Below are 26727 nucleotides of genomic sequence, written 5' to 3' on the forward strand. Positions count from 1 at the left end.
TATTTAATAGCTAGAATTACTTATTGTACGTATTTTCAAACTAAAAAAAATATTTCCAAATAAAAAATAAAAGTATTCCTCAATTAATTACTAGGTAAGTAATTATTTAATGCAAATCTTCTGTCAGAGTTTTATAAATGTAACGATAATTCTTTTACGGTAATCGACGTCCTCAATATAGATACTAAATCATTCATATTATATTCAAACTAATCTACTAATAGGTAGTAATAAACAATAAACAAATAAAAATTATCAATTTCTAATAATTAATAATGAACAGCAAGTGAAAAAAAAATTATGAAAGTTTGATAACCCCTGATTTCCTCACGGGCTTGTGGATGGTGTTCTCAATAATGCACCGGTGCGTCACAGACAGTGAAAGGGTTAATGATGTGAATTTGTGTGATTATTTTGAGTTTGCGCGCCACTTATTCACTTTTGGTACTTATTAAAGCGTACTTTAAGTTTGTAAACTTTATATTCGTGCTTATAGGAGTATAAACCTATTATATACCTATATATTGTATTCATATATAAATTGTATATATAAAGTATATGTACATACATGACAAACTACAAGGCTACAATGTTTATATTCTTAATATATTGTAGGCATACGTAAATATTATATTACATATTACCTAGTACCTATGGGCTTTGACTCAAGGTCCGATGCTTCCGAGTTCCAAAACGCAGTGCCGTTATGTCACTGTGCATATATTATATACATAATATATATATATATATATATATATATATATATGATATAGGTATTGTTATTGTACAGTTTTCGTGGTGAAGCACAACCCCATAATAACTTTTAAATTATATGGATGTATAGTTTATTATGATATATATCTACATGATAAATGACAATATATACACATATAATATAATAATATATAATATGATATTATTATAATCTATATTATTTCTTAAGGTATTGGAATTATTCAGATGACAGACGTAGTAAATCATTATTCTTGATAAGGACGGAGGGTGGATCATTATAACTATAACAGTTAATACAATAATTATACAAATATAGTGAAATATATAACTAGACTTAAGTGCAATGTGCTAGGATGACAATTAATTTGAAAAATAAACAAATTTTGGAAGTATCTGATTTCTGTATAAATATATAGGTATCTCCTTGTAAAGAACATTTTAAAGGCTAGCTATAATTAAAAATGTCAGTGTATTAAATTATTTAACAAAATATTTATATCCCTTTATCACTTAATGTCCCCTGGCCTCTGTATAATTTTAAATTGTTTTAAGAATAAAAATAATTTATACCCAGTTTAAATATAGTTATTATAATTTTTACGTAATATTTACCTACAATTAAAAAATGTGGTGCCATGTTTATACAACAAATTTTACTAGGTGCTTATCTTAAAAAAATTACTTTAATAGTTACTTATATACAATTCTAGCACCTCTATTTACATCTCTAGTTGCGTTAATGAGAGGGAGAACATATTGTACTATTGAAAGTTAAAAAAAATATATTTGGGTGGATACTATTTAAAAAATATTATGACAATTTGATGCCTAGATGGAAAATAACAACAGGAAGGTAAAGTTTCCAATGCAATAACCAGTATGTCCACTTTTCAAAAATGGTTCAGCAGAAGAAAAAACGTTTAATTCATTATTATGATTTGTTACAACTTATGCTTAAATAGTGAAAACATGTAGCTTTCCTTTATTTATAGATATTAGGTATTCAAATTACTTTTTTACTATTCCCAACCCATTTATATTAACATGAAATAAAATAAAAGTATAAATTTATATTGTTTCTTACTTGGGATATTTTTTTATAATTTTCAGTAAAATTATGAAAAAAAACTAAAATGAAAAATTTATTATGTATATATTAATTTCCGATGAGGTAAAATCGATTAATCATTTAGGTATTTTCGATTTTCCCACATTATTAATTTTATAGTTTATTACAAATCCAATGTAGATAAAAATCAATATGACAATTGTAATCAGTAGGCACAATAAATATAAATGTATAATAAAATCTAGTAATTGTCTTTTTAGTTTTTAATATTTAAGACCTTGACGCTCATATTAGGCGTATATTATTACAATTTACAAGTCATAACTCTTAATAATATTATGCAATAATGTGCTTAGCTAATTCATTGTGTCTTACTACCTACTTATGCGTAAAATAAAATAATTTTGGTATCTAGTGTTTAAAAATATAAAAGTAAAGGTCTATTGGAGTACCAAATACCTATTATATAATATATTATTTACCATTTCAAAAAATTATAAGTTTATAACAAATACTAAATAGGTATAATGAATTGAAAATTGAAATATGTGGTAAATGGTATTTTCGAAATTATTTTATTCCGATTTCGATTTTTGACTGTATGATGGTGGCTATTTTATCAACGTAACTTGAATAATCAAGGTTTTTTAAATGTTCAAATTTGGGAATGGTCGGAGTAACATATTTAAGTATATAACACATATACCTAAAAAAATAATTATGATAATTTATCTACTTATTGACAATTGCAATACCTATAAGTACTATTAGGTATCGCCTATATATGGGCGACAACGTTTAAATTTATAATATTATACTAAAATTAACCACTTAGACGGGAACAAATTTATACCATCATTATTTTACGGTATACGTTTTTTACGCCATGTTCAGAATTCAAGCAAGCATAGAATATGTTCTATGGTTCAAGGTAATGATGTCTTTATTGACTCTTCGGTAGGTAGTAGTGGTGAGGTGATACGAGAAAAATAACTTGCACAATTCTTGAAGAATTTCCGACGTCACGTTTCCGGACGGGTACCGTAAAGTCCATAACCACACGCCCATCGATACACGTCACCCGATACACCCACCATGCCGTAATATGTTGATGATATATCATAGAATAAATTTTGGTATCATGTTGTAGTTCTATTGGTTCTACCCTAGGTACCCTACTCATGGTTCACATTGGTTCGGTGGTCGGGTGGTTACCTATTTGTTATAATTTTGTGATCACAATAATCGTTCGACAAATAACCTTTCCCGATACACCTATAATATAATATATAATAAAATATATATACCTGCCTACATAATGCATTTATGCATATTATTTTAATTTATGATCTTAGCCAGTAAGCTACTTTGTGCATACTACGTACCAATAACCGAGTGATTCGCAATTATTATTGTAGGTATGAATAAAATAGGCGTATGACTGTATGAGTATATGACATAACTGACGTAATCAATAAGAATCCAGAGAATCGACCACAGCTGCTCATCTACTCAGAGTAATAGAGATTAGTGGGAAGACGGAGTATAAATACAGAACATATTAAATTAAAATAGATTTCATCTATTCTTTGACATAACTTAATTATTGTCTATTAGCGGTGGTATGTAGTATTGAAGTATAAAATTAAACGGAAGACTGGAAAGTCAGAAACTCTAATTGAAATATGATGCGGAATTGCAGAGTTTAGATATTTCAGTACAGTTGTTATAAATAAATATAAACTAATAGATTATCAGCTTCCATTTTATTATGGTTAACAAAAAAAATTTCAAAAATCGCTTAAAATCTATAGCCGTCAGCCGAATTATCACCTTGAATCTTGATACTTTCTTTAATCGTGGTAATTACCAAATGATAAGAGATAACACAGTTTGACTTGACCATTGAGTTAAATCATAAAGTATATTTTATTATTTGTCATTGTCATTTGACTTGAAAAATTAATAATAACTAAGGTGTAAGGAGTAAGGACTAAGGACGGCTGTGCGCTGGTAGTTGAGTGTAGTAGGTAACAAGAATTGAAATATATTTTAATTTGTGGTAGTTATCATCGAATACGAACTATAGATAGTAAGATTAAGATGATTGCTGTTGCGACCATATAATAACAATAAATTATTATTATTGTTTTAATTTTTTTCGAAAAAGTTCTACTTAGTACTATTATACGCTAAGATAGCAGTGATTACTGATTAGTGATACTCTATCTTAATTCGTGTTACTTAGTGAGACTATTTACTATTTTTAAATTTTTATTTGTGCGAATGATCAAAGATAAGATATCCAAAGTTTTTGTTTGTTTTTTAACTGCTTTTATAACTTTCGAATTTACTTATGTGAAATTTTTTTCCAGTTGTAATTTTTGTTTTTCTTCGTCAATAAATTGTTCAACATGAACTCTATAACTGCAGAACCTAAGACCACTTCGTTAATCTATAACGAATTTAATATGTAAGTATCAACTGAATGTGTTCGCAAAGTACTTTTCTTCTAAACAATTTTACCTGTAAAAGATATTATCCTATGGGTAATCAACTACAATAATTGTAATTTAAAAAAAATGTTGCCTTTTTCACAATGGTAAGTAATTTCCATAATTTCTATTGTAGGTATTTCTTCGGAGGAAAATTAAATCTACTATTAACTACTTAGGTACAAGTTAAAATTTAAAAAATTGTCTCGCAAAATATATTTTAATTGGTTGATTAAAAACTAACTATAATCTGTCCCTAGTTTCTATTTGAAAACAGATATTTTTTGTAATGCGTATTCAAATCAGTTATACAGGGTGATTTTTTACTGATGCTCACCTTAATTTTTCCCTTTAATTACACTTTTATTTAAATTCTGATTTTTAGAATTTTTAAGTATACTATAAAATCATATTTTTAAATTTCTATTATTTTTTGTGCTACCTGATGAGTGTCTTATGGCGATATAAAACTTCTATTTTTCAAATAAAAACCCATCCCCTTTTTACTGTAAAATATTTTGCAGATGATTTGATTGAAAATGTTGATGTTGGTATCTAAATAAAAATGTCAACAAGAGTAATTTCTGAGTTATTATATAGTATAATGCTTATATTATTTATTTATGTATAGTAATCTTTTAATATGGTTTTACAAAACTATAAACTATATGTAATATTAATGTAGTATTCATCATACTTACTACTTAGATCATTTTTATAAATTATTTGTATTGATAAATGATAGATTAATAGTAATTACTGAGTTTTTAAAATCATCTAAGCCCTCATATCTACATAAAAATTCCCCCCCCCCCCAAAAAAAAAAATAAAAAATAAATATCTACCAAATAATTAAAACTAAAAATGAAGGAAGAGGAGTCCTATTTGAAAAACAGAAGTTTGTATTGTCATAGGACCATCTTTAAGTGGTACAAAAAATTTGAAGTATTCAAAAATATGGTCGTTAAGTATATTTAATATGTCTAAAAATTTGAATGTATTTATAATTCAACATAATATTCTAACTTATTTTATTTTCAGGTATATTTGCCCAAATAATATATTCATTGAGCCTGTACAAAACACGAATATAATACTGAATATCGATCGAATTGACTTCACCTCTCAAAAACAAAGTAGATAATTTATGGATTCATTTCATATACATTTTTTAATTTTTTGAGCTACAGAATTTAGTTATTGTATCCAATAGTTCATTAAAATATCTTATTATTTAACCTGGCTTAACTATTTTTCAGCAAACAATGGTCAAATACCATCAGAAAGTAAAAGCCAACCAATTGCTGGAATATTGGGAGTTGTAAAACTTTTAATTGGCCCATATATTATCATAATAAAAAAAAAAAAGTTTGTTGGTAAAATAAATGGTCATGATATATGGCAATTGGTAGACATTGATATTTTACCTATACCTAAGACTAAGCTTCATTTAAATGAAACACAAGTACTTACACATTTTATATTTTTATAGTTAAAACTGTATTTATATATTTTTATAAAAATATTTTTATGTTAAATAGGAACGAATGGATATTGAATATTTAAACATGATCAAGCAAACCTTTAATACTCCATATTATTATTTTTCATATACATATGATTTAACTCACACAATGCAGAGGCTGTATAACACTTCTACATCATTTGTAAACGTAAGCTTAAAAAATATACAGCAAATAAATGATTGAAAGTTGTATTATAATGATTACAGAGGCATCTAGACAATATTTTTTGTAATGTAGCAAAGTTTGAAATGTTTATCTATTACTAACCTTTGGGAATACACAATTAAAAATTAATTTCTGGTAAACCTTATATTATATGTTTTACTTATACAACTTATTTCTCAAGTGTCCTATTTTATCCAACTAGTTATGTGACTAGTTTTATTGAGCCACATTCAAATTAAACGTGATGACAGCTTAATGAACACACCGCCAATGCTTTATTTTCAAAGTTTGGTGAAGTAGAAGTGAGTTATATTGTGGGATATGTGATAATTGTACTAAGATTTACATGAGTTTTATATTTATACACTTACATGTAAAATCTTAATATAAGAAATTTAAAGTAACAGTTTAAATTATGTAGTTGAAACTCAGTACTAGCGAATAATGTGATATTAATAATTGTGTGATAGATGTAATGTTGCTAAAATAATGAATACAACATTTACTTTTCCATCACAGGCTGGAATACATACTTAAAATTGTATTATAAATACAAACACGGTTTTATTTTTAATTTTGCTGTCTCTGTATGAATTTTGGTTTAACCTTAGATGCTAAATCACAATGATTAAAATGTTTACATATTTTTCTTCTTATTTTAGATTCCAATGTATGAAAGGGCGGATCAGCGATTTCTGTGGAACCATTATTTATTGAAGAATTTTTGTATGGAGCATCATGAGTTTTGTGTTTCCATCATTCATGGATGTAAGTTGATATATAAGTTATGTCTTCACCTATTTTTTGTATAATGTTGTAATTTAGTCTGTATTGAATATTGACTATCAGCTATATACTGGGGGGAGTAGGTTTTTTGAGATTTACTGATTTGTTATACTATCAGATTGTTACTAATACAAATACATTTTACAAATAAACAGAAAAAAAATAAGTATTCAATTTTTTAAGTAAGCAAGAAAGTTGTTGGCTATATAATTTTCTTTTAATTATACACAGATTTAAAAACTTATTTCACAACTTTTCAAAGTAGACCCAGTAAAATTACTCTGTGGTCTGTTACTCAAAACTTTGAGTAAAGTTGTACAAAATATAATTGGGTGCAAATTAATAAGTTTAAAAATAATATGAAAATATATATAATCAGTGTTGATTTTAAAGGATTTTTTTATTTTAACCAATAATTGTATTTATAACTTTATGGAAATTATTTTTGATTTCAGTTATTGCGATAAATGATTGTATCTTAAATGGAAAAAGTTTTGTCTGGACAGTAGTATCTAGACGATCAAGAAATCGCCATGGTCCAAGATTATTAAAACGTGGTATTGATCAGAATGGAAATGTTGCCAATTTTGTTGAGACAGAAATGATAGTAGAATATAATAACACTAAGAGTTCTTATGTGCAGGTATATTAATTCTTATTACTTTGATAATCATTTATCAGTTTTTATTAAAGTTGCTTCTTTAGACACGTGGATCAATTCCTTTGTATTGGGTTCAATATCCAACACTTAAATATAAACCCGTAATGCAGATAGCTCAAAATGAAAATCATTTAGAAGCAGCTACAATTCACTTTAATGAGCAGATTTCTGTTTATGGTCAACAAATTTTGATTAACTTGGTAATTAAAATGGTTTTTGTGTATTTAATTTAAATTTATACTAATACATCATAATAAAAATAAAAGATTGATCATAGAGGAGCAGAGCAAGAATTGGAACGCAGTTATCATGATATTGTTGGTATGTTGGACAATAAAAAAATTAAATATGAAGCATTTGATTTTCATAGTGAGTGTAAAAAAATGAGATGGGATAGACTTTCAATTTTAGTCAATAGAGTAGCTCACGAGCAAGATAATTTAAAATACTTTCTTCTTGGATCTGACGGAAAATTGCTGATGTTACAAAAAGGAGTATTTAGAACAAACTGTGTGGATTGTTTGGATCGAACTAATGTTGTTCAAAGTTTATTAGGTCGTAGAATGTTGACTGTTATGTTGCAGGTAAAATTGTTTAATCTTATTAAATATTTAGATATAAAATTACAAATAAAATATTTTATAATTATTTAAGAAAATGGACATATTAAACTTTGGACAAAAAGTTGAAGATCAATCAGATTTTGAATGTTTATTCAAATCAATATGGGCTGACCATGCTGATATAATATCAATTCAATACTCTGGAACTGGAGCTTTAAAAACTGATTTTACGCGAACTGGTAAACGAACTTACAATGGAATGTTCAGAGATTTAAAAAATTCACTTTTACGATATTACAAAAACAATCTTAGAGATGGAGTTCGCCAAGTTAGTAGAATATTAATATTGTTTAATGTTATTTTTGAATCATAATAAAATACATTTTCTTTTATGTTATTCATACTTCATAGGATAGTATTGATCTTGTTTTGGGAAATTATGTTGTAAATGCCGAAGAATGTGCATCTTTGTCATGCCCTTTAGAAGTCAAACCAGCTCTTAAATATTTTATGGTAAGTTATAATTTAATGTTATTTGTTATGGAATGAATTGTCATGATGTTACTGCAAGTGTTGGGTAATGACTTCAGGGAATTTGGTACTATTATTTTTCGTCTTTGTGTAATGTACGCGAGATAAAGGATTATAGACGTGTTCTGTTAATCTGTTCTTTGCCTAATTCCTAACACTAATTGATTTAATGAAGCTATAATAATTTAAAAAACAGATTTGAATAGGTTGTCAAGATTACTTAAGATTCACTTTTCCACATTATTCATATTATCTCCCAAATTCCTATTAATGCAATACTATAAAAATTGTCATTTTTTCTTTTGGAGAAGTTATAATAAAAAAATAAAAATGTGGAAAAAGTGTTCTCAAGTAGGTTTGATGTCAAATTTAAATCTGTTGTCAAAATTTGTATCATTCACTGGGTATAAAGGTTGGTATTGGTATGTTTGGCAAAAACTATGGCTAAAACCCTGTCACGCATGTGTTAAACAAAGACAGATTATCATGGTACCGAATCCCCTTTATACAAATTACTTTAATGAAACCGCTGTTTAGTAATGCAGTAGCAAATAGTGATATTTCATTTTATTTCAATTAATGTAACATTATTTTTAAAATTAACATAATGAAATTTGTGTTACTCGGTTTGAATGTTGTGACAATAGTTTTAATATTAGAGTGAAAATTAGACTTGATAATAAAACACTATTTATTTTGTTTTCATAATGGTTTTTTTTTTGTAGTTATAATTTTAAAGCAATTGATTATAATCATCTGTTAATAATTGTAGCATTTTACAAACTCATCTAGCATAAAAATTACAAAATTGAAATAACCACAACAATAAAACAGTTAAAATTCTTATCTTTAAGTTTGATAATAGGTAAATTTACTCTAGTAATAAAATAATCAACACATAATTGGAACTACTAACACAAATGTCCTATTATACATTTATAATGTTTGTATGAGATGAAGATTACACACAACCCTTTTAAAATGCAATGGAAATATTAAAGTTTAATATAATAATAATAATATCCCATTAGAGAATTTGTTGGAGAACTTTAGTTAACTATTGATTCGTTATGTTTGGAATATTAGTTTTATTAAAGTATTTAAATTTAAAACTCCTACATTGCCAACAATATAACATTTCACGCTATTTCAACAGACTGTCTCACGTTCATTAACAATATTCCAGAAACAATTTTGATCTTATAGGATTACAAACCTATTATAGAAGATAATTTTAATATTATAATACAGGTTATACTAAGTACTTATTTATATTATTTTATTTTTTAGTATCCAATAATTTTAATGATTGCACTTGCAATGTTCATGGCTAATGCGGTGTTTACTTCTGGTAAGTATTAAATATTTAAACTGTTAATCATAAAGTTAATATAATATCTTATATCTGTTTGTTAGAATACAACACTGGAACTTATATATTCCTTCTATTTTGGGGCACAATGGTTATGTGTGTATTGTCATTGATATTTTATTATGGAAAAGAGTTTGTTAACTATCCACGGCTATCAAGTTTTGACAATGGAAAAAGACTTCATCATCATCAGTCTTAGTGCATTCTTTCTCAATTTTATTATAATCGTATGTTACTTTTTAGGATATATAAACTGTTATGAAACTTTTGTGTGGAAAATAAATTTTATGATTTATTATCTTAAATATTATTATAAAAATGTATTGATTATTTTTAGTAATAAACATTTACTGCATTAGTGACATAGTACATTAAAATTATTGTGCTTAAATAATAACTTATTCTAGTTTTCAATTTATAAAATAATGTTAAAATGAATTTAAAAACTGAATATTTAACTTCCAAAGTCTGTGACTTTGTAATGATTCTCATCAATGGTTGAGAAAATATGTCCCTCTTCAATGAAAAATGAAAGAATTTTTTCTATTTCTGGTAATGGAATTTTCTCTGGAAGTATCTTTTGAATATCTAATGCTGAATAACCTGCCTCATCCTGGCACCTCTTTATTACTGTATAAACTTTTAACTGTTTTGGGTTCAGTGATAAATTGTTGGTTGTATCCATAAATCCATTAGCATTATCACCACTGATTAAAAAGTCCTTTTGATTTGTTGCAATAGACTGCTGTGTACCGCTAGTCTAAAAATCAAATAAAAATAAATAACATTTTTTTGTTTTTTACATAAGTTAGATAATTATTCTTACCATATTGATTTCCTCGGTTATTAACGGTAACGCAATAATACTTAATAAATGATGCGTTAATTCATTTAGACTTTCTAAAGGTCTTACACTGTGACAAAGCAAAGTGACCTTGTCATTTTGAATTCTTTTACTACCAACTACTTTAAAATATGCATTTTCAATTAACTTTGGATATCTTGATAATTCGTTCTCATCGCCCCATTGAATGCATAACAAGCGACCAGTATTATCTTCAATTGTAAACATATTCTTTAACGTTTGTGTTTCAACCTGTAAAACACAAAAAAAAAAATTATAATGTTACATTATTTTTAAGTAGATGTTTTATCATAAAATTAATAATGGTTTTACCTGTTTGATAATTCCAACAACTACAACATGTGTATTTTTGTTTTCCTCGTTACTATCAAACAATTCACGAATAGCTACAGTAATTACAGTATTTTGTTTTGGTTCAGCTCCAGATGCTGTTGCTGGACTTTGTGTCATTGTGACATTAAAGCCACCTTCATCATCACCCCACATTTTTAAGTCTGAAAACATTTTATAATTAAGTTATCAGTAAAATACAGCAATTATTTTTATAAAAGAATAATTTACAATAAATTACTATATTATTAAACTAGACATTTAGAAAATATTATAACAGTAAGCTTCGTATTAATCGGTACTCAGTGACAAGAATAGAATCAATCAATCACATAGTTGCTAACAAGGCACCCACAAGTGGCGTGGATCAGAAGGACCCGTGGTACTGGGGCTCGGGGTTCATACAAATAAGTAATTTAATATATTATATTGGAAAAATGTTTAAAAACTAATTGTTATTTGAGAGGGGACTGGATCTAATTCTGTACTAGAGTTAAAAACATTATTTGGGGGCCGGTTACTGATTTGTTTTTCAACAGAAATAGTGTGGATTAACATTCGTACGCTAACATAAGCTTTATTCACGTCTCAAACTACATATCATGTCAATAATTCCTTACCTGTCGGAAAAGAAAACTGTGATCGAGGTTAGTATAGTACACGTGTTGTGTACCACTATATGGTGATCAGTGATCGGCGATCGCTGAGTTTATGCCGTTTATGGTTTAAACTTAATATTACTTATAAATTTATAATCACATAAATGCGTAATCGTATTGAACTAGTGAATAATGAATAATATCTCGGGAACCAAAGAATGTCCAGCGCATCATGTCGTTATGGCGGCAAAAGGAGAAACTTGATAATGGACGGAATTGTTCTGTGGTTTAAACCATAGACCCGCAAACTAGTTTACAGGTCTATGGTTTAAACCTCCTGCCCCTCCCGGATACAGCAGAGTCTACCCGTTCACGATTGGTTTGTTACGTTAGATTACCACACGATTAACCACGTTACCGTATTATTAGACTTTACTACTTTAGAGGAAACCCGCTTTTACAAGCATGATTATTGATGTAAATAAAATAGTGTATTGAATATTCCAAAGTAATAAGAATTCTCAATAGTAAATAGTAATTAGTAATTCTTATTACTCTGTGCCTTGTGGTATATTCTATTCGTATAATTTGTATATATAACTTTAATAGTTTCATCGTGCTTGCGCATTTCGAGAGAGTCGTTACTCGTAAGTGAGCACTCCGTTTGCGTACTGAGCAGCTTAGGAAGGTGGAAGGACCAGTAATATAAAATATTACCCTATATATAGAGAAAAGCGGATACTGGACACTGGTGAGTGGAAAAGCTCGGTTCCGTTACCAGTGTCATGGCCCATGGGTATGGTGGCGGAATGTTAAGGCAGGCTTGATAGTTGTAGACTGTTGTTAGGAACAATTTTGAAGTATATGATGTCCGTAACGTTGCGTTGTCGGAAACGAATAACAAAAACATGAAAAATAATTCCCGGTAAAAAAAAAATAAAATTTATGTGCGAAGGGTGAGAACTTCAAGTATAATAAATAATTAATTAAATGTTTTTTCGCCTTTCAGTTTTTAACTTTGTAATAAGTCACAAAATACAATATGCCATTTAGATTGTTAACTATGGATGAATTTAGTATAAAGAAAAAATTGTAAACGAAACCCTCCAACGTATATAATGATTATTCTGAAACCATCATGGATATCTCACAATGGTATGCCTATATTTTCGATCGACATTCATCCAGATGGTACTCGTCTGGCCACCGGTGGTCAGGGCCGGGATTCCGGACTGGTAATGTTGTGGAACACAGCCGCGGTGCTGGACGAAAACAGCGAAAACGACGAGAACGTACCAAAAATGTTATGCCAAGTGAGTGGTTGTTTTCTAGTGAACAAGGGAGAGGGGGTTCAAAATGTTTTGAAGTCAGTAATCAAATTAATAATGATTGGAAAAGCTATTATAGTTTAATTATTTTAGGTTGACAGCCATTTAGCAAGTGTCAATTGTGTTCGTTGGAGTCACTCGGGAAAATTTTTGGCATCTGGCGGCGATGATAAAATCATTATGGTGTGGACATTGAGCAAATATCCAAACAGTGGAAACATTGTGTTTGGCACCAAAAATATTGTTAATATTGAAACGTGGAAATGTATGTTCACTTTACGCTCACACTCAGGTGATATACTTGATCTTGCGTGGTCACCACATGACTCATATTTGGCATCATGTTCAGTGGACAATACAATAATCATATGGGATGCTCAAAAATTTCCATCTGTCCATAAAGTTCTTTCTGGACATACTGGTCTGGTAAAAGGGGTTTCTTGGGATCCAATCGGTAAATATATTTCATCACAGTCGGATGATAGAACTTTAAGAATATGGAGAACATCTGATTGGAAAACAGATACTATTGTTACGACTCCCTTTAAGGACTGTGGTGGAAATACATCTGTACTGCGGCATAGTTGGTCTCCAGATGGGCAATATTTAGTATCGGCTCATGCTATGAACAACAACGGCCCTGTAGCTAAAGTTATTGAAAGAGATGGTTGGACATATGAGAAAGATTATGTAGGACATAGAAAAGCTGTAAATTGTGTGAGATTTAGTAATTCAATAATGGAGCGTAAAGTTGGCAAGAAAAATCATCATATGTGTTTATGTGCTGTAGGCTCTAGGGATACAAATGTATCAGTATGGCAAACAGGATTAAAAAGACCAGTAGTAGTTCTTGAAAGTTTATTTCAAGGTCCTGTGTTAGATTTATCTTGGTCAACAAATGGACTGAACTTGTATGCTTGTTCATATGATGGAACTATAGCAATATTAATATTTGATCCAAAAGATATTGGAAAAGCACTTAGTAATCAAGATAAAAATATAATTTTTGAAAAAATGTATGGTATTTCGCCTTCAGAACGCCACAATAACAATTTATTGATAGAAAATCCAGCAATACTAAAAATGAATGGTACACAACAGTCAGAAATCCAAGAGGTTGGTCCTAAAAAAGAAATCAAACAGGCTTCTCCAAATGTAATTAAACCTTCACCACCAATTTTGAAAAAACAAATTGAAACTCGCACATCTGATGGACGCAGACGTATTACACCTATTTTTATACCACCAACACCTGATAATGCAGAAGAAATAAATGTTTTACCGTTTTCATCATCTAGTGAATGTAAAAGTCAAGTAGTTGTTGAAAGAGTGAATAATATTATTGAGCCTAATATAAGCAACAGTTGTAGTAACTTTAGCCAAGAATCTCAAACTCCAACAATTATCGATTCAACAATACCAAGAAGCACTCCTACATCTGTTTTACAAATATCTCCTAGTAGGGGAGAATCAAAGAAAAGGCCAGAACCTGTAGCATTAGTATCAAATTTATTTTCAACTAAAAAAATTAAATTCAATAATTTGGAAGATAATGAAATTTCATCAGATGCCCGACCTAATTTTGGTCAAATTACAATGCAAAAAAGAAAGTTCACTATTTCAAACTCATGTACCGATAGGATTGTTGTAGAAAACGATAAATGTAATACTATAAATGGGCCTATTTCTAAAATGAAAGTCTATAGTAATAATTTAATTGCTTGGGAAAAAGTATTTAGCTCAAGTGTAGTAAAATATTGTACTAATAAAACTCTATCATTAATAGTTGTGGCATTGAGTGATTGCACTGTTCATATAATAGGGTCAAAAAACGGTTCATTAATATGTCCTCCCTATGTACTATCGTCTGTAGTAACCTCTATTAGTTCTAATAATCACTATTTGCTATGCATGACCCAAAATTCTCTTTCTGTTTGGAACATATATAAACAGGAATGTGTCCTACACGAAGAAAAACTTAACACATTGGTTTGTTCAAATAAAAATAAGCCAGTAAATGTACAAAAATGTATGTTGACTGAAAATGGAACATCAATAATCACATTAACTACTGGTAAATCATATATGTTTTCTATAAGTGCAAAATGTTGGATGATGATTGGTGATAGTGGAGATGCTATATATTCAAATTCTTCTCAAAAAAATAAACACAATGGCTTAAATAAAACTAGTGGAAAGTATCCACTGAGTGTCATGCAAACATATTCTTCAAGGTATAAATCAAACTTAGATTTTAAGGACACTGAAGGGATAAGCGAATTATGTTCTAAATCATTTTTGGAACAACAGATGTCAGCATCTTTAGCTTTGGAGTCAGATAAAGAATACAAATATTGGTTAATGGCTTATGTTTCATATTTAATTGAAAGAGAAGATAATGATCGACTAAGACATTTATGTCAGGATTTATTGGGTGTTTCACATGGTTATTCAAGTCATAAAAAAGTTGAAACAATAATTGGTATATCAAAACATGAACTTTTAAGAGATGTGTTAGGCATTATAGCTGGTTCAAGAAGTACTCAAAGATTATTCACTGAGTTTCATGACCAATTACAGCAAATGTCTGAATTAAACGACTGATTAATTATTAATTTTGTAAAATTTAAATTATATACACAAAAATGTTTTAAATAGTTTACTTAATTATGTAATAATATGAAAATTGAAATTAGATAATATTCATGTTGTATTTTACAATTAAAAAAAATTTATTTAAATTTACTTATTTAAAAATGAATAACAGTAACTGTTAGTTGTAATTTAATTCTTTATATCATACAGTATTTTTTAGAAATGTTACCAAAATCCATGTTTTGTCTAAAATTTTTTTTTATGAACTCAGAAAATATATTTCTTGAACTACAAGAAAGTTCTAATTCTTCAGTTCAAATCAATCATTACAACAATTGGACTACTTTGTCGTAAATTTAGTACTAATAATTTTAATTATTACAAATCATATTTGATTTTTTCTATTAATGTATACTATGTTATAAAATAATAATTGTTGTATATAGAAAAAAAATTGTAAATTTAATTTAAAATTATAATGCATATATTAGGTATCCTATCAAAATATTTTGTATTTAAATTATAAATTTAAAATTTTTTTAATTGTAATTAAAAATATGTGCACACTTAAATAAATCATATTAGTTTTTTATTTCTAAATAAAAACCTATTACTTTGTCAGTTTTTAAAATTAAAACATTTAATATAAAGTGAATTAGATTTATTTTAAATTCTCCATTCATAAATATACAAAGAGAATGTTTGTTTGGATATCAATGCAACAAATATAGTATAAATAACTTCACAATTAGGTAAATTAACAATAAAATATACAATAAATATGTATTTGTAGAGTAAACAAAAATAATAGCAAAAAATCATAGTTAGTACAAGTTTAAAATATTTATTAGACCTATTGAACAATTAATCATCCCAATCACCTTCTGTGTCGTCATCACCATCTGCTTCACTTTCAGATTCAAGGTTTGGAGGTAACATTGTTGAAGCCATACGGTATATCACCCCTTCTAAGCCGCTATCATTTTGCTTATTATTACCAGAAATCCCTTGCCTTCGCATAGCTAACTTTTTATGCAAATCTGCCATTAATCCATCTCCACTAGGTACTGTTTCATCGTTTGTTTTCCTATCAACTACAGAGCGTAATTTAGCTTTTTGTAATCCTCCTGCATTTCTTATTTCGTCCATTAGAACACTGTGCGTATTAATGTTATCATTATACATTTTATTAACATTTTGATCTGTTTTAATGGGATTATCAATGTCTTTAACATCATCAACTTTATTTTGAGTACAAACAACAGTTGACAATTCTTCAGGTTCAGCCGGTTTTATGATCTGGATCTCAGTTTGCATCAAATTATCAGGAACTTTTTCACTGTTTTGAATATCGTCTAACTCATCAAAACTTGGAAGATTCACTACACTGGAAGGATTACAAACAACTGGCGTGCTATTGTTTTCTTCTTCATTTTTGAAACATAATACATCACCTGCTATTCCTGGAAGATCGGGTAAATCGGCAGGCACATCAATAGAAGGTACTTCTTCATATTCTGGTGTATAAGAATAATTAAACTGATTTTCAGTGTCATTTATTGGTAGCGTAAACACTGGTTTATTAATATTTTCAACTTCTTCGACTTGTTTACTCGTTTGTGTAATTTTAACTTTATAGGGGTTGGATAAAACATAATTTTTGTATAAATTTTCATTTGAATTAAATAATAGTAAAGAATTAATATAATTAACATCATCAGGCAATCCCCCAAGACCTTTCATTTGAACAATATCTTTATTTTTTGATAACTTTTTATCAACATCATCAACATGGTAAAATTTAAGTTTATCAGTTGGATCATTTGACACACATATTTGATGAGCAACTTGGATATTGTCTGTAATATCAGATTTTATTTCAAAATCATAATTATATTCATAATCTTTTTGTAAATGTGTAGCAGGATATTTTGAACTGGAATAAACTTGAATCGATTTCTTGGTGTTTGACAGTAGTTTTACTTTATTAGCTATGTTGTTCAATTTATCACTCAGTTTAACTATTTCCAATTTTTGTGAGTTTATATTACCTCTTACATGTTCATATACACATTCAACCACTTTATCTAGACAATCTAATGATTTGATTAACTGTAAAATAGTCTCTTCATATCCTAGATCATACGGCAACAGTGGGATATATGCTTCTTTATTAACTTTAACCATATTTATAAGAGAAAATAATTTATTATTATAGTAAAAATGTATGAATGAAAGTAAAATTGAAAATCTGTCACTATTATAATAGGTAAAAATAAAACTAAATACAATTTTGCTGATATCTATGAATTGTGAAGAAAACTGAACATTGGAGTATTATAAAATTATAAAATAATGAATAGTTGAAGTGGTATTAAATAATAAATAATTAATTTTGTATGTAGTTTTGAGTAATATAGATAATATTGATAATACTATCTATACTCTATAGTATTTGATAAGTATTTTTCTTTATTATCTAGTATTCTATTTACTATTTAGTATATTACCATATTACTGGTATTAATACAGAAACAGAATATACAAGCAATTTTTCATGGCATTTTGAGCTATACAGAATATTACTAATAAAAAAAAAAAACTCATTTTCCATATAGCCTACAACATGGGCGGATAGTCCATTTTTGGCCTACCGGAAAATTTTAAAAAGGGGCCCCACATGAAAAAGAATTTAATAATATATGATATTTAAGGGCCCCATTACCGAAATACGAAGGGGGGCCCGACGGGAAATGCCCGGTTGCCCGGTAGGCCTATCCTCCCATGGCCTACGACATAATATTATATTATTATATTATACAGGTGTCTATGAAGATTTACCCATTGTGATATCTCTCGGAATAATGGTGATATCGAAATTCTGGTTTTGTAATAAGACTCACAGGGATAAGAACTACAAAAATCAGGAAGTTAATGAAAATAAAATTTTGAAACGTCAATATTTTCAGAAAAATGGCAATCTTTAATTTTTAAAATTAAAAAATGAAATAATTATATTTCTTATCCCTGTGATTCTTATTATAAAACCAGAATTTTGATATCTGCATTATTTCTTGAGATATCGCAATGGGGTAAATCTTCGTGGGACGCCAGCTGCTGTATAATATGATAAAAATAATAATATTAAATCAAATTTCATAAATGATTTTTGATTTAACTGATCAACATGATTTTTAAATAGAATTTTAGAATCAAAATTCATTCCTTAGTCATTAATCATATTTTTACGTGACAAGTACCTATAAGTTAGTATATATTGTTATAATATTAACTACTACATAAATATAACTTATCCTTGTCACGTAAAAATATGATTAATGACTTAGGAATAAATTTTGATTCTAAATTTATTTAACATCATACCTTTGTCATTGCACCACGTAAATAAATGATAACCAATATAACCTAATCTATATATATAAATTATTTTTCTCATTTGTCGTTATTTACTTATATATATGTTTAAATAGGAAAAATAGTTTATTAAATTATATTTTTTAGTTACAAGTTATTCCTAAACATCTAAATATACAAGCAGATACCTATACACAATGTTACAGAGTTACGAATGTAAATCTCGTAAGTCGTAACTCATCATAAATCTTTTACATTATTCACAGATTCCGACTGCGTGCATTTGATGAATGGGAAAAGAAAACACAACGTTTTTATGACATTTTGAATTTAACGAACTGTATTGGGACTCTCAATGGTAAACATGTAGTGATGAAACCTCCAATGAATTGTGGAAGCCTTTACTTTAATTACAAAGGGACACACAGAATTGTATTACTGCAGACTCTTATATTGGCTCCGGTTATACATTTTTATGTGTTGATGACGTTGATGTGAGATGTATAACTGCCGTATTTCAGATTGTGGTGTATTTTGATAGTTTCAAACTGTTCATTGTCAAAAGCTATCGGAAATAACACTTTGAATATAACTTAACCTAAACAACGATTACGTGGCCAATAAAATTCAGTGCCATTTTTGTTATCGTTATTCGTTGGTGACAATGCTTTTCTTTGAAAAAATATCTTATGAAACCGTTTCCTTTTCGAAACCAGCCCAAGCCAAATTGCATTATTATAATATTAGACTTTGTCGAGTTTTAGAGTTGTAGAGGACGAATTTGGGTTGCTTCCTGTTAAATTTCGCGCGTGTACTAAAAAGACCTATAGGGTTAGATCCAGAAAAATGTACCAAGAATTGTTGCTTACAAAATTATTTTATGTTTCGGAAAGGTTATATATTTTTAAATATATGCACCTCCTATAGAACATTAATATAGAAGAGCGAAGTGATTTGATTCCTGGTTTTTGGAGAGAAGAAAAAGCTCGACAAAACTCATTATACTCGATACATTTTACATTTATTTAAATTTTGCAAGTTAACAACTACAAAATAATTTGCAAGTTTTCGAATATTTTCAAAACTTCAATTTTAAATAATTGTGAAAAAATTGTGCATACGTATTTTTAATAATTCTCAATTATTATTATAAAAACTTATAAAGAGCCTTGTAAGAGATTTTTCAAGCATTTGGACCTATAACAATATTTGTTTATTAATATTTATAAAAAAACTAATAAAATTGAAAAATAAAAATGTTTATAAATAGCTCAAAACAAGTAAAAATATTTTTTAAATGTAATCATGTAGAGAAAATGATAAAATAAACATTTAGAAAAAGTTTAAAGTATATCATCAGATATTCTATTAGAATAACAATAAAATAAGAAAATCGTTCTATGAGCAGCGCCGGTTAGGCAAGGAATTGGCCGGCCCACCGAGTTTTAGGATTTTAACCGGCCCTAAAAAAATCTTTCTCAAAATAAGGTAAAAATGTATAATGGTTTCTGTTATTAAAATTTTAAGAGATTATATTATTATAGCTTTATAGCTTTGGTGCTAGTACCGAACTTTTTTAGAACAAATGTCTCGCGGAACTACAGATATTATCCCAGAATATAAGAACGTAGGTGAAAGTGATGTCGGGACAAAAAGTAATATCCATGCTAACGTATTTGTGATAAGCGTTAACAATTAGAATTAATTTCCCTCCTTGTGATTTGTGAATTGTGGTTACCGCAAGTCCACAACGAAAACAAACAATTATTAACGATTATCTGGAACCGGAGTATCTTGAGCACTTGAGCTTGACTTGGTAATTTAACCACAGAATATATGAGATATTCTACGATTTAAATATTTAAGTAGCAACATTAAACGATTAACGACTGTGCAAATACTCAAAATGTGCTCTCAACACTGAAGACTTAAGTTTGTGATTTTGTTAAAACTTAAAGTGATTCATAACGTGTCATTAAAAACGGTAGGTAAGTCGGTTACAATATTATAGTATATTATAGTTCTTTATTTTTTTATTTATTATTCTTTCTACTTGTTTATAAATCTAAAATGTATGGTCAAATTAGTTTTCCTTGATTCTGATTCATATCTCTAAATGTATATATTTTTCTGTTTTAGTCTTGTTGTATTCCCACTTTGTTATTATTTTGTAACATTCATCTTATTTCATTAGCTATCCGATATTCCTTAATAGGTAAGATCAATTTAAAAAAACTAATGATTGAGAAAATAATCTTGTTAGATGGATATAACTTTCTATTTTGGGATTAGTGTTCAAATGAGGTATAATATCGTTAGACTCAATTATTTTAGGCATGTTTATTCTCATAGTTAAAATTATGTTGATAAATTAGTATCTATTTTACTTATATGTATCTACCTAATATCAAGTTTTTACTAGTTGCTATTATTTTTCTTTGTTTTTTTTCTTAAAAATTATAATTACTATTAGGTGTATTCAATTGCTATTTATAACATTTAGTTTTTTTTCCATCTAATATTACTTGTATTATTTTTTTTAGAGAATATGGATATTGATAATCCATACATGGATACCATCTATAAACAAGTAGTTACTGAACATTTTCAATCAAATGAATGGAGGGAAATTTTGATTAATCCTGAAGGCGCTTCAACTACACTACGTGATGAAAGTACTCTGCCTCGATCAGGTGGACACTGTTTCAAAGATATTCCTAACCGTTTTATATTTTGGCGTGTTCTGTATGATAAACTTGAATTAGTTGAACATAGCTTAGATATGAATCTAACAGAAAACCAGGTGCGTATACATTTTCGCGATTCACCTGTATTAGAAAGTGGAATCTCTGTATATGAGACATCGGAATCTGTTGTTTTATTAGTGCCAACAGCATGTAGTTGTCACCGATTGACGTTTCCAAGACCAAATCGTCTGAATAAAGATAATGAAAATGAAAATGTATTATTGGATTCTTCGATATTTTCAAATTTTAACATACCATCTATTGATGATCCAGCAACATTTTATTCGTATAATGCAGAACTTAGTCATCCATATTCAGCTGCTTCTTGTTTAGATCAAAAACATGATGCTATATTTATAATAGCTCTACAAAACAATGTCATGCTTTATATACGTATGGAGTATATTTCTGGACTACCCACCTTAAAAGAAATTTGTCAAGAATCTGCTGTACCTCGAATGCTTTCAAATATAACCAAGGTTTTTTCTACACATATTGAGAACCCAGTTATAAACAGTTTAGCTGTACATCCGTTTCAACAAGATATATATGTTTACTCTCTCGATGATACATGTGAATTAAAAGTTTGGTCAATTGATAAATCTGTATATATTCATATAATGGATATGAAGAAAATATATGCGGCTTCTACAGAGAACGGTTCAAGACCACACATTATTCACAAATGTTTTGATGATAAACTTTTACTTACTATTTACCTTAGTTTATCAGAAAGTTCAACATTTGTGGTTCTTGAACCATGCACTGACCATGGTATGTTTAAGCTTCAGCAAAAGTTTTATGTACTCTCACCCGTGAACAGTAGACTAGTTGATATGTCATTGTATGGTAATGAAATTTGGTGCATATGGAGAACTGGAAAAGACACTGCTTGTGTCAAATCTGTAAATATCAGGAATGGCAGATGGAAAAACTGTTCTTTAGATACTACTGCTTTTGAACAACCTACTCAGTATTCTTCTAACTCAAAACAAATTTATTTAGATAGAATATTTTCATCTTCTACTTATTTTACAGACGATGATTTGAAAAATGCTATTGCTGTATATGATACTTCTGATGGGTTTGAATTTGTGACTGATTACCGTACCAAGATAAGTAATGCAATTGACACAAAAGTTGCTCAGGAAATGGATAAATATGACTCTTCAGATATTGAGTCACAAATGCAACTTATTGAACAGTGCAGTGCCAGTTTTTATAAAAGTTGTTTAGATTATCGTCGTAAAAGATTAGCTCCTCTTGGACTTATATGGTTGGGGCCACCATCGTTTTTACTAGTTGTTGTAACAAATTCAAGTTTATGCTTTTTACGGCCATCAGATGAAATTGAAAACAAGATATTGTCATTTAAAAATCCTGATAATGAAAGTAAATTGAATAATTTACTCAATGTGTTAATGTCAGAACCAACAAATAAATTCAGTTTGTTTTTAGATATAAATATGTCCCCAAATGGCTTTTTGGAATTGGTTAGAAAGTCTTATATGTTTAATAGTAACGATCCAATCATATCATTATTTTTAAATGGATGTAATGTTCTTGATACTGCTCGTATATTAATTAAGATGCTGCATGCTGATCCAGAGACAGATGAAGATATGCAAGTTACACAACATTCAAGATGTTTTAGAAGTAGATTAGGTATCAGTGTTGTTTCTCACAGTTTTCATCAAATAGCGGTGACACGTTTTGACTTGTGTTGTAGATTGTTTACATTTATGGAGTTGAATTCCAAGAATTATGGACAAACAAAAGAGTATGTTGTTGATGCTAGTAATCTTACTTATAGCTATTGGATTCAGGCTTTATTTTCACATGATATAAAGTTATTTGAAAAAATGATCTCTTCTAATACATTGTTAGCCAGAGAACCATTTATGGATTATATTGATGGGTTATTAAATTACACTTGGCCACTTATTGACGCTTCTATTCTTGTAGAATTCTTATTACAAGAGAAACAATACAGTTTCATACAACAAATGGCGCAATTATTAGACCATAGTAAATGGGAAGAAACATTAATTATCTCATACATGTTGAATAATGATCCAGATAAAGCACTTAGGATACTTAAAAGTGATTTAAAAAAAAATACAAACGATTTTCTTAAAGCTATCACTCTCTTTGAAAAATATAATTACTATGATCATGCAGTAAACCTTGGAAATTATGTATTACGAATATGTAAACATGCTGGGGATAAAAACATGATATCAATGTTCTATTCCAATATTTTTCTTAATAATTTAAAATTGAAAGACTACAAAAGTGCATTCGACAATATTTCATGTTTAAAAGATCAAGATCGAAAATTGAATTGTTTGCATACTTTTGTCTTAACATTACTAGAAAATGATGAAAAAGAAGAACTCCTGAGTTTTAATTTTTATGGCTTACAAAGCTCAGTAGAAGACATAGTACTAAAAAAAGCACGATCTTTGTCTAATGTAGATGCAGATCCTTATTACATGTTTTTATGTTCAATTCATGATAAATATGGAAAGTATAAAAAACTATCCATGACATTTTATGAATTATATTTACGAGCTGACACATGTGTAGCCCAAGAACAATATTTAAGACTATCACTTTTATACTTAGAAGTTTTGAGTCCTAGTGATGCTTGGTTTGTAACAGTTTCATTACCTTTTCTCTCAGAAACTAATAATGTTCAAAATGGATTAATACAAATTGAGCATCTTAAGAAGTTATGTTGGTTGGCTCGAGCTCGTCAGGAAATTGAAGAATCTACAATCAATATGGACGTTCAAAGTGTGGTTTCTGTATTGTTAATGAAACATAAGTATAAAGATGTAATGCGTTTGTCTAAAATGTGGAATTTATCACTTTATCGGCCATTAAGAGAGTTGGTAAAAACATGTTTGTCCCTCACAGATTCTGAAGAGCGCGATAAAGCGTGGATTTGGTTAGCTGACAATGGAGTCAGTGGTGATGGCATTGATAGTGGAAAAATAGCTTGGCATTTTTTGGAGACATTAGTAAACAGGTATGAAGAAAAAGGAAGAACATTGATGCATTATCATGTAGCTGATGAGCTACTTAGACATAAAACATTTTTACCTAGTTGGATTGTCAAAACATTCAAAGAAAGAAATGTTGGTGAATTGTTACAATTATACTTAAGTTATGGAGAATTGATTAACTGTGCAGATTTAATATTAGAACTTTTTGAAAAAGAAATTAGTAGTGGTGGTTCTGTACAAGCATTTGGTAATACAATACCTGTAGATATCATAGAATGTGTTATTGTAAATTTAAAACATAATAAATTACAGGTTGGTGATGAGGTTCTTAATAAATATAAAATATTTTATGATACAATTGTAGCACAAGAAAATACAAACACTAAAGTAAATAATAAGTGTTTTGATTAAAAAGTAATAAGTTTTATATTTTTTACAAACAAGTTATTTAATATATTTTTTGATTAAGTACAATGTCAATTTATTTTTAATCTATGTACTAACTTCTAATGTATAATATATACGCATTGTGAAACAGTTTTAAATAAAAATAAAATATTTTTATCTGTTTAATGCATTATGGTTGTTTATTCGTACACATTTAGAAGAATGTCAAAGAAGTTATCTGCTTTAATAAAATACTTATGTTTAATGCTTAGTTTTATTGATGTCAGTATGTTTACTGTGTTTTTACTAACAATGATCACTATAATGATTAATGTATAGTTTAATTATCATATCTAGGGTATATTTTTTTTTATGTTAAATACACCTTGATCATATATTTGTATATTGTTTCATTGTTTTATCGTAATTTTTACATCACATACACTTATCTGTGTATAAGAATCTTGTGGTTAAGCTTGAGAATAATAATTTAAAAAATCTTTATACTATATTTTAAATCTGTTGATTCTATGTCCTTTATAGCTTATGTTGTATTCTTCTGTCTTAACACTAATCAAGTTTATTATTAATAACTGCTTATAGTAGGTATATAATATTATATGTCATATCAAATTTATCTGTCAAGAAATATCATCATAAAATTATTATAAACCAATCAATTAAAATCCAAGGGCATTTTCATTACATAAAAAAAAAATTAGTGCTGAGAATAGGTATTTTTCAGTGCCTCTATTTATTTTCATCACTTTTAAACTTATCAATACAAATGATTTATTTCGTTAAATATTAATTTACCTTTTTTTAAATTTAACAACAATCACAGTGTATTCATGATTTTGTCAATGTTTAAAACATGTTTCATACATTTTAATAATAACAAACCTAAAAGCCTAATTTTATTCTTATAAATAATTAACAAGTTTTTGATTCTTAACAATACAGAGTATCTCTAGCGTGTTAAAAAATAAATATATATTGCTAATGGCTTCTATTTACTTACATTATTTTTTGATATATGATTAAATGAAGCCATACTGCAATTTCAATCCTATAAAACTGTATTCAGTTTTTGTATATAAAAAAAGAAGCCTTTGAAATATTTAATCATTTTAATTCTTTGGTTTTATACAATCAATTACAATATGTGCACTATTCTTAATCATTAAGTACTTTTATTTACAAACCAATAATACTACAATTATCCTCCCATTGTAAATTATGAGTCTTGAAGGATATGATACTCATGCATTTTTATTTAATATTTCTTACAAATTATACATAAGTATATACTAAATAATAATATATGTACCCATTAATTAACCTTTAAATTCATTGATATTATCAAGTAGGTTCCTACTAAGCAGTTGTACAGGAAATCATTTTATGACCATAGATATTTATAAACATAAATATATGTATAGCTAGGTGCTGACTAATTTACTAACATGGGATTTGAGTAAATTGTTTTGTAATTGTAATATTCACTAATAAATATCCAGAAAACAATAATCCAAATCAGTAACTTCAAATTTAGACTGTTTATTTTACATATGAAGAAAACTTACA

The 26727-nt window shown here is 28.1% G+C and overlaps 5 protein-coding genes across 8 annotated transcripts; 3 read left to right on the forward strand and 2 right to left on the reverse strand.

Annotated features, from left to right (window-relative positions):
* Nucleotides 1-3680: 3680 nt before the first annotated feature.
* On the forward strand, nucleotides 3681-10265 carry LOC107170256 (phosphatidylinositol-3-phosphatase SAC1-like). 3 transcript variants are annotated; one of them, XM_015520331.2, is made up of 13 exons: nucleotides 3681-3834; nucleotides 4180-4277; nucleotides 5341-5435; nucleotides 5559-5764; nucleotides 5841-5972; nucleotides 6653-6758; nucleotides 7232-7419; nucleotides 7482-7637; nucleotides 7704-8021; nucleotides 8092-8328; nucleotides 8412-8513; nucleotides 9822-9882; nucleotides 9948-10265. In XM_015520331.2, the coding sequence occupies exons 2-13, from the start codon at nucleotides 4219-4221 to the stop codon at nucleotides 10100-10102; spliced, it is 1815 nt and encodes a 604-aa protein (XP_015375817.2). In that variant the 5' UTR covers nucleotides 3681-3834; nucleotides 4180-4218; the 3' UTR covers nucleotides 10103-10265. The 3 variants fall into 3 exon arrangements, with proteins under 3 accessions (XP_015375817.2, XP_015375816.2, XP_089081565.1); XM_015520330.2 differs by having other exon boundaries at nucleotides 3692-3830; XM_089225439.1 differs by lacking the exon at nucleotides 3681-3834 and having other exon boundaries at nucleotides 3947-4277.
* Nucleotides 10169-11953, reverse strand: RPA2 (Replication protein A2). Its single transcript, XM_015520332.2, has 4 exons — nucleotides 11719-11953; nucleotides 11081-11262; nucleotides 10730-10999; nucleotides 10169-10663 (listed from the first exon to the last, which is right to left on the reverse strand). Exons 2-4 carry the CDS (start codon nucleotides 11252-11254, stop codon nucleotides 10358-10360), a joined length of 750 nt encoding a protein of 249 aa, XP_015375818.1. The 5' UTR covers nucleotides 11255-11262; nucleotides 11719-11953; the 3' UTR covers nucleotides 10169-10357.
* A 248-nt stretch (nucleotides 11954-12201) lies between these two features.
* Hira (histone cell cycle regulator-like protein) lies at nucleotides 12202-16196 on the forward strand. The gene is made up of 2 exons (XM_015520335.2): nucleotides 12202-13010; nucleotides 13119-16196. The coding sequence occupies exons 1-2, from the start codon at nucleotides 12816-12818 to the stop codon at nucleotides 15627-15629; spliced, it is 2706 nt and encodes a 901-aa protein (XP_015375821.1). The 5' UTR covers nucleotides 12202-12815; the 3' UTR covers nucleotides 15630-16196.
* A 63-nt stretch (nucleotides 16197-16259) lies between these two features.
* On the reverse strand, nucleotides 16260-18007 carry wash (WASH complex subunit washout). Its single transcript, XM_015520328.2, has one exon. It carries the CDS (start codon nucleotides 17805-17807, stop codon nucleotides 16485-16487), a length of 1323 nt encoding a protein of 440 aa, XP_015375814.2. The 5' UTR covers nucleotides 17808-18007; the 3' UTR covers nucleotides 16260-16484.
* A 2710-nt stretch (nucleotides 18008-20717) lies between these two features.
* On the forward strand, nucleotides 20718-25326 carry LOC107170258 (nuclear pore complex protein Nup160 homolog). Of its 2 annotated transcripts, none has more exons than XM_015520333.2 (2): nucleotides 20718-20983; nucleotides 21539-25326. In XM_015520333.2, exon 2 carries the CDS (start codon nucleotides 21544-21546, stop codon nucleotides 25162-25164), a length of 3621 nt encoding a protein of 1206 aa, XP_015375819.1. In that variant the 5' UTR covers nucleotides 20718-20983; nucleotides 21539-21543; the 3' UTR covers nucleotides 25165-25326. The 2 variants fall into 2 exon arrangements, with proteins under 2 accessions (XP_015375819.1, XP_015375820.1); XM_015520334.2 differs by having other exon boundaries at nucleotides 20718-20979.
* Nucleotides 25327-26727: the final 1401 nt, after the last annotated feature.

The sequence above is a fragment of the Diuraphis noxia genome, unplaced genomic scaffold (genome assembly GCF_037042655.1).
Source record: "Diuraphis noxia isolate RWA-SAM2 unplaced genomic scaffold, SU_Dnox_SAM2 contig0004, whole genome shotgun sequence".
Classification (NCBI taxonomy): Eukaryota; Metazoa; Arthropoda; class Insecta; order Hemiptera; family Aphididae; genus Diuraphis; species Diuraphis noxia.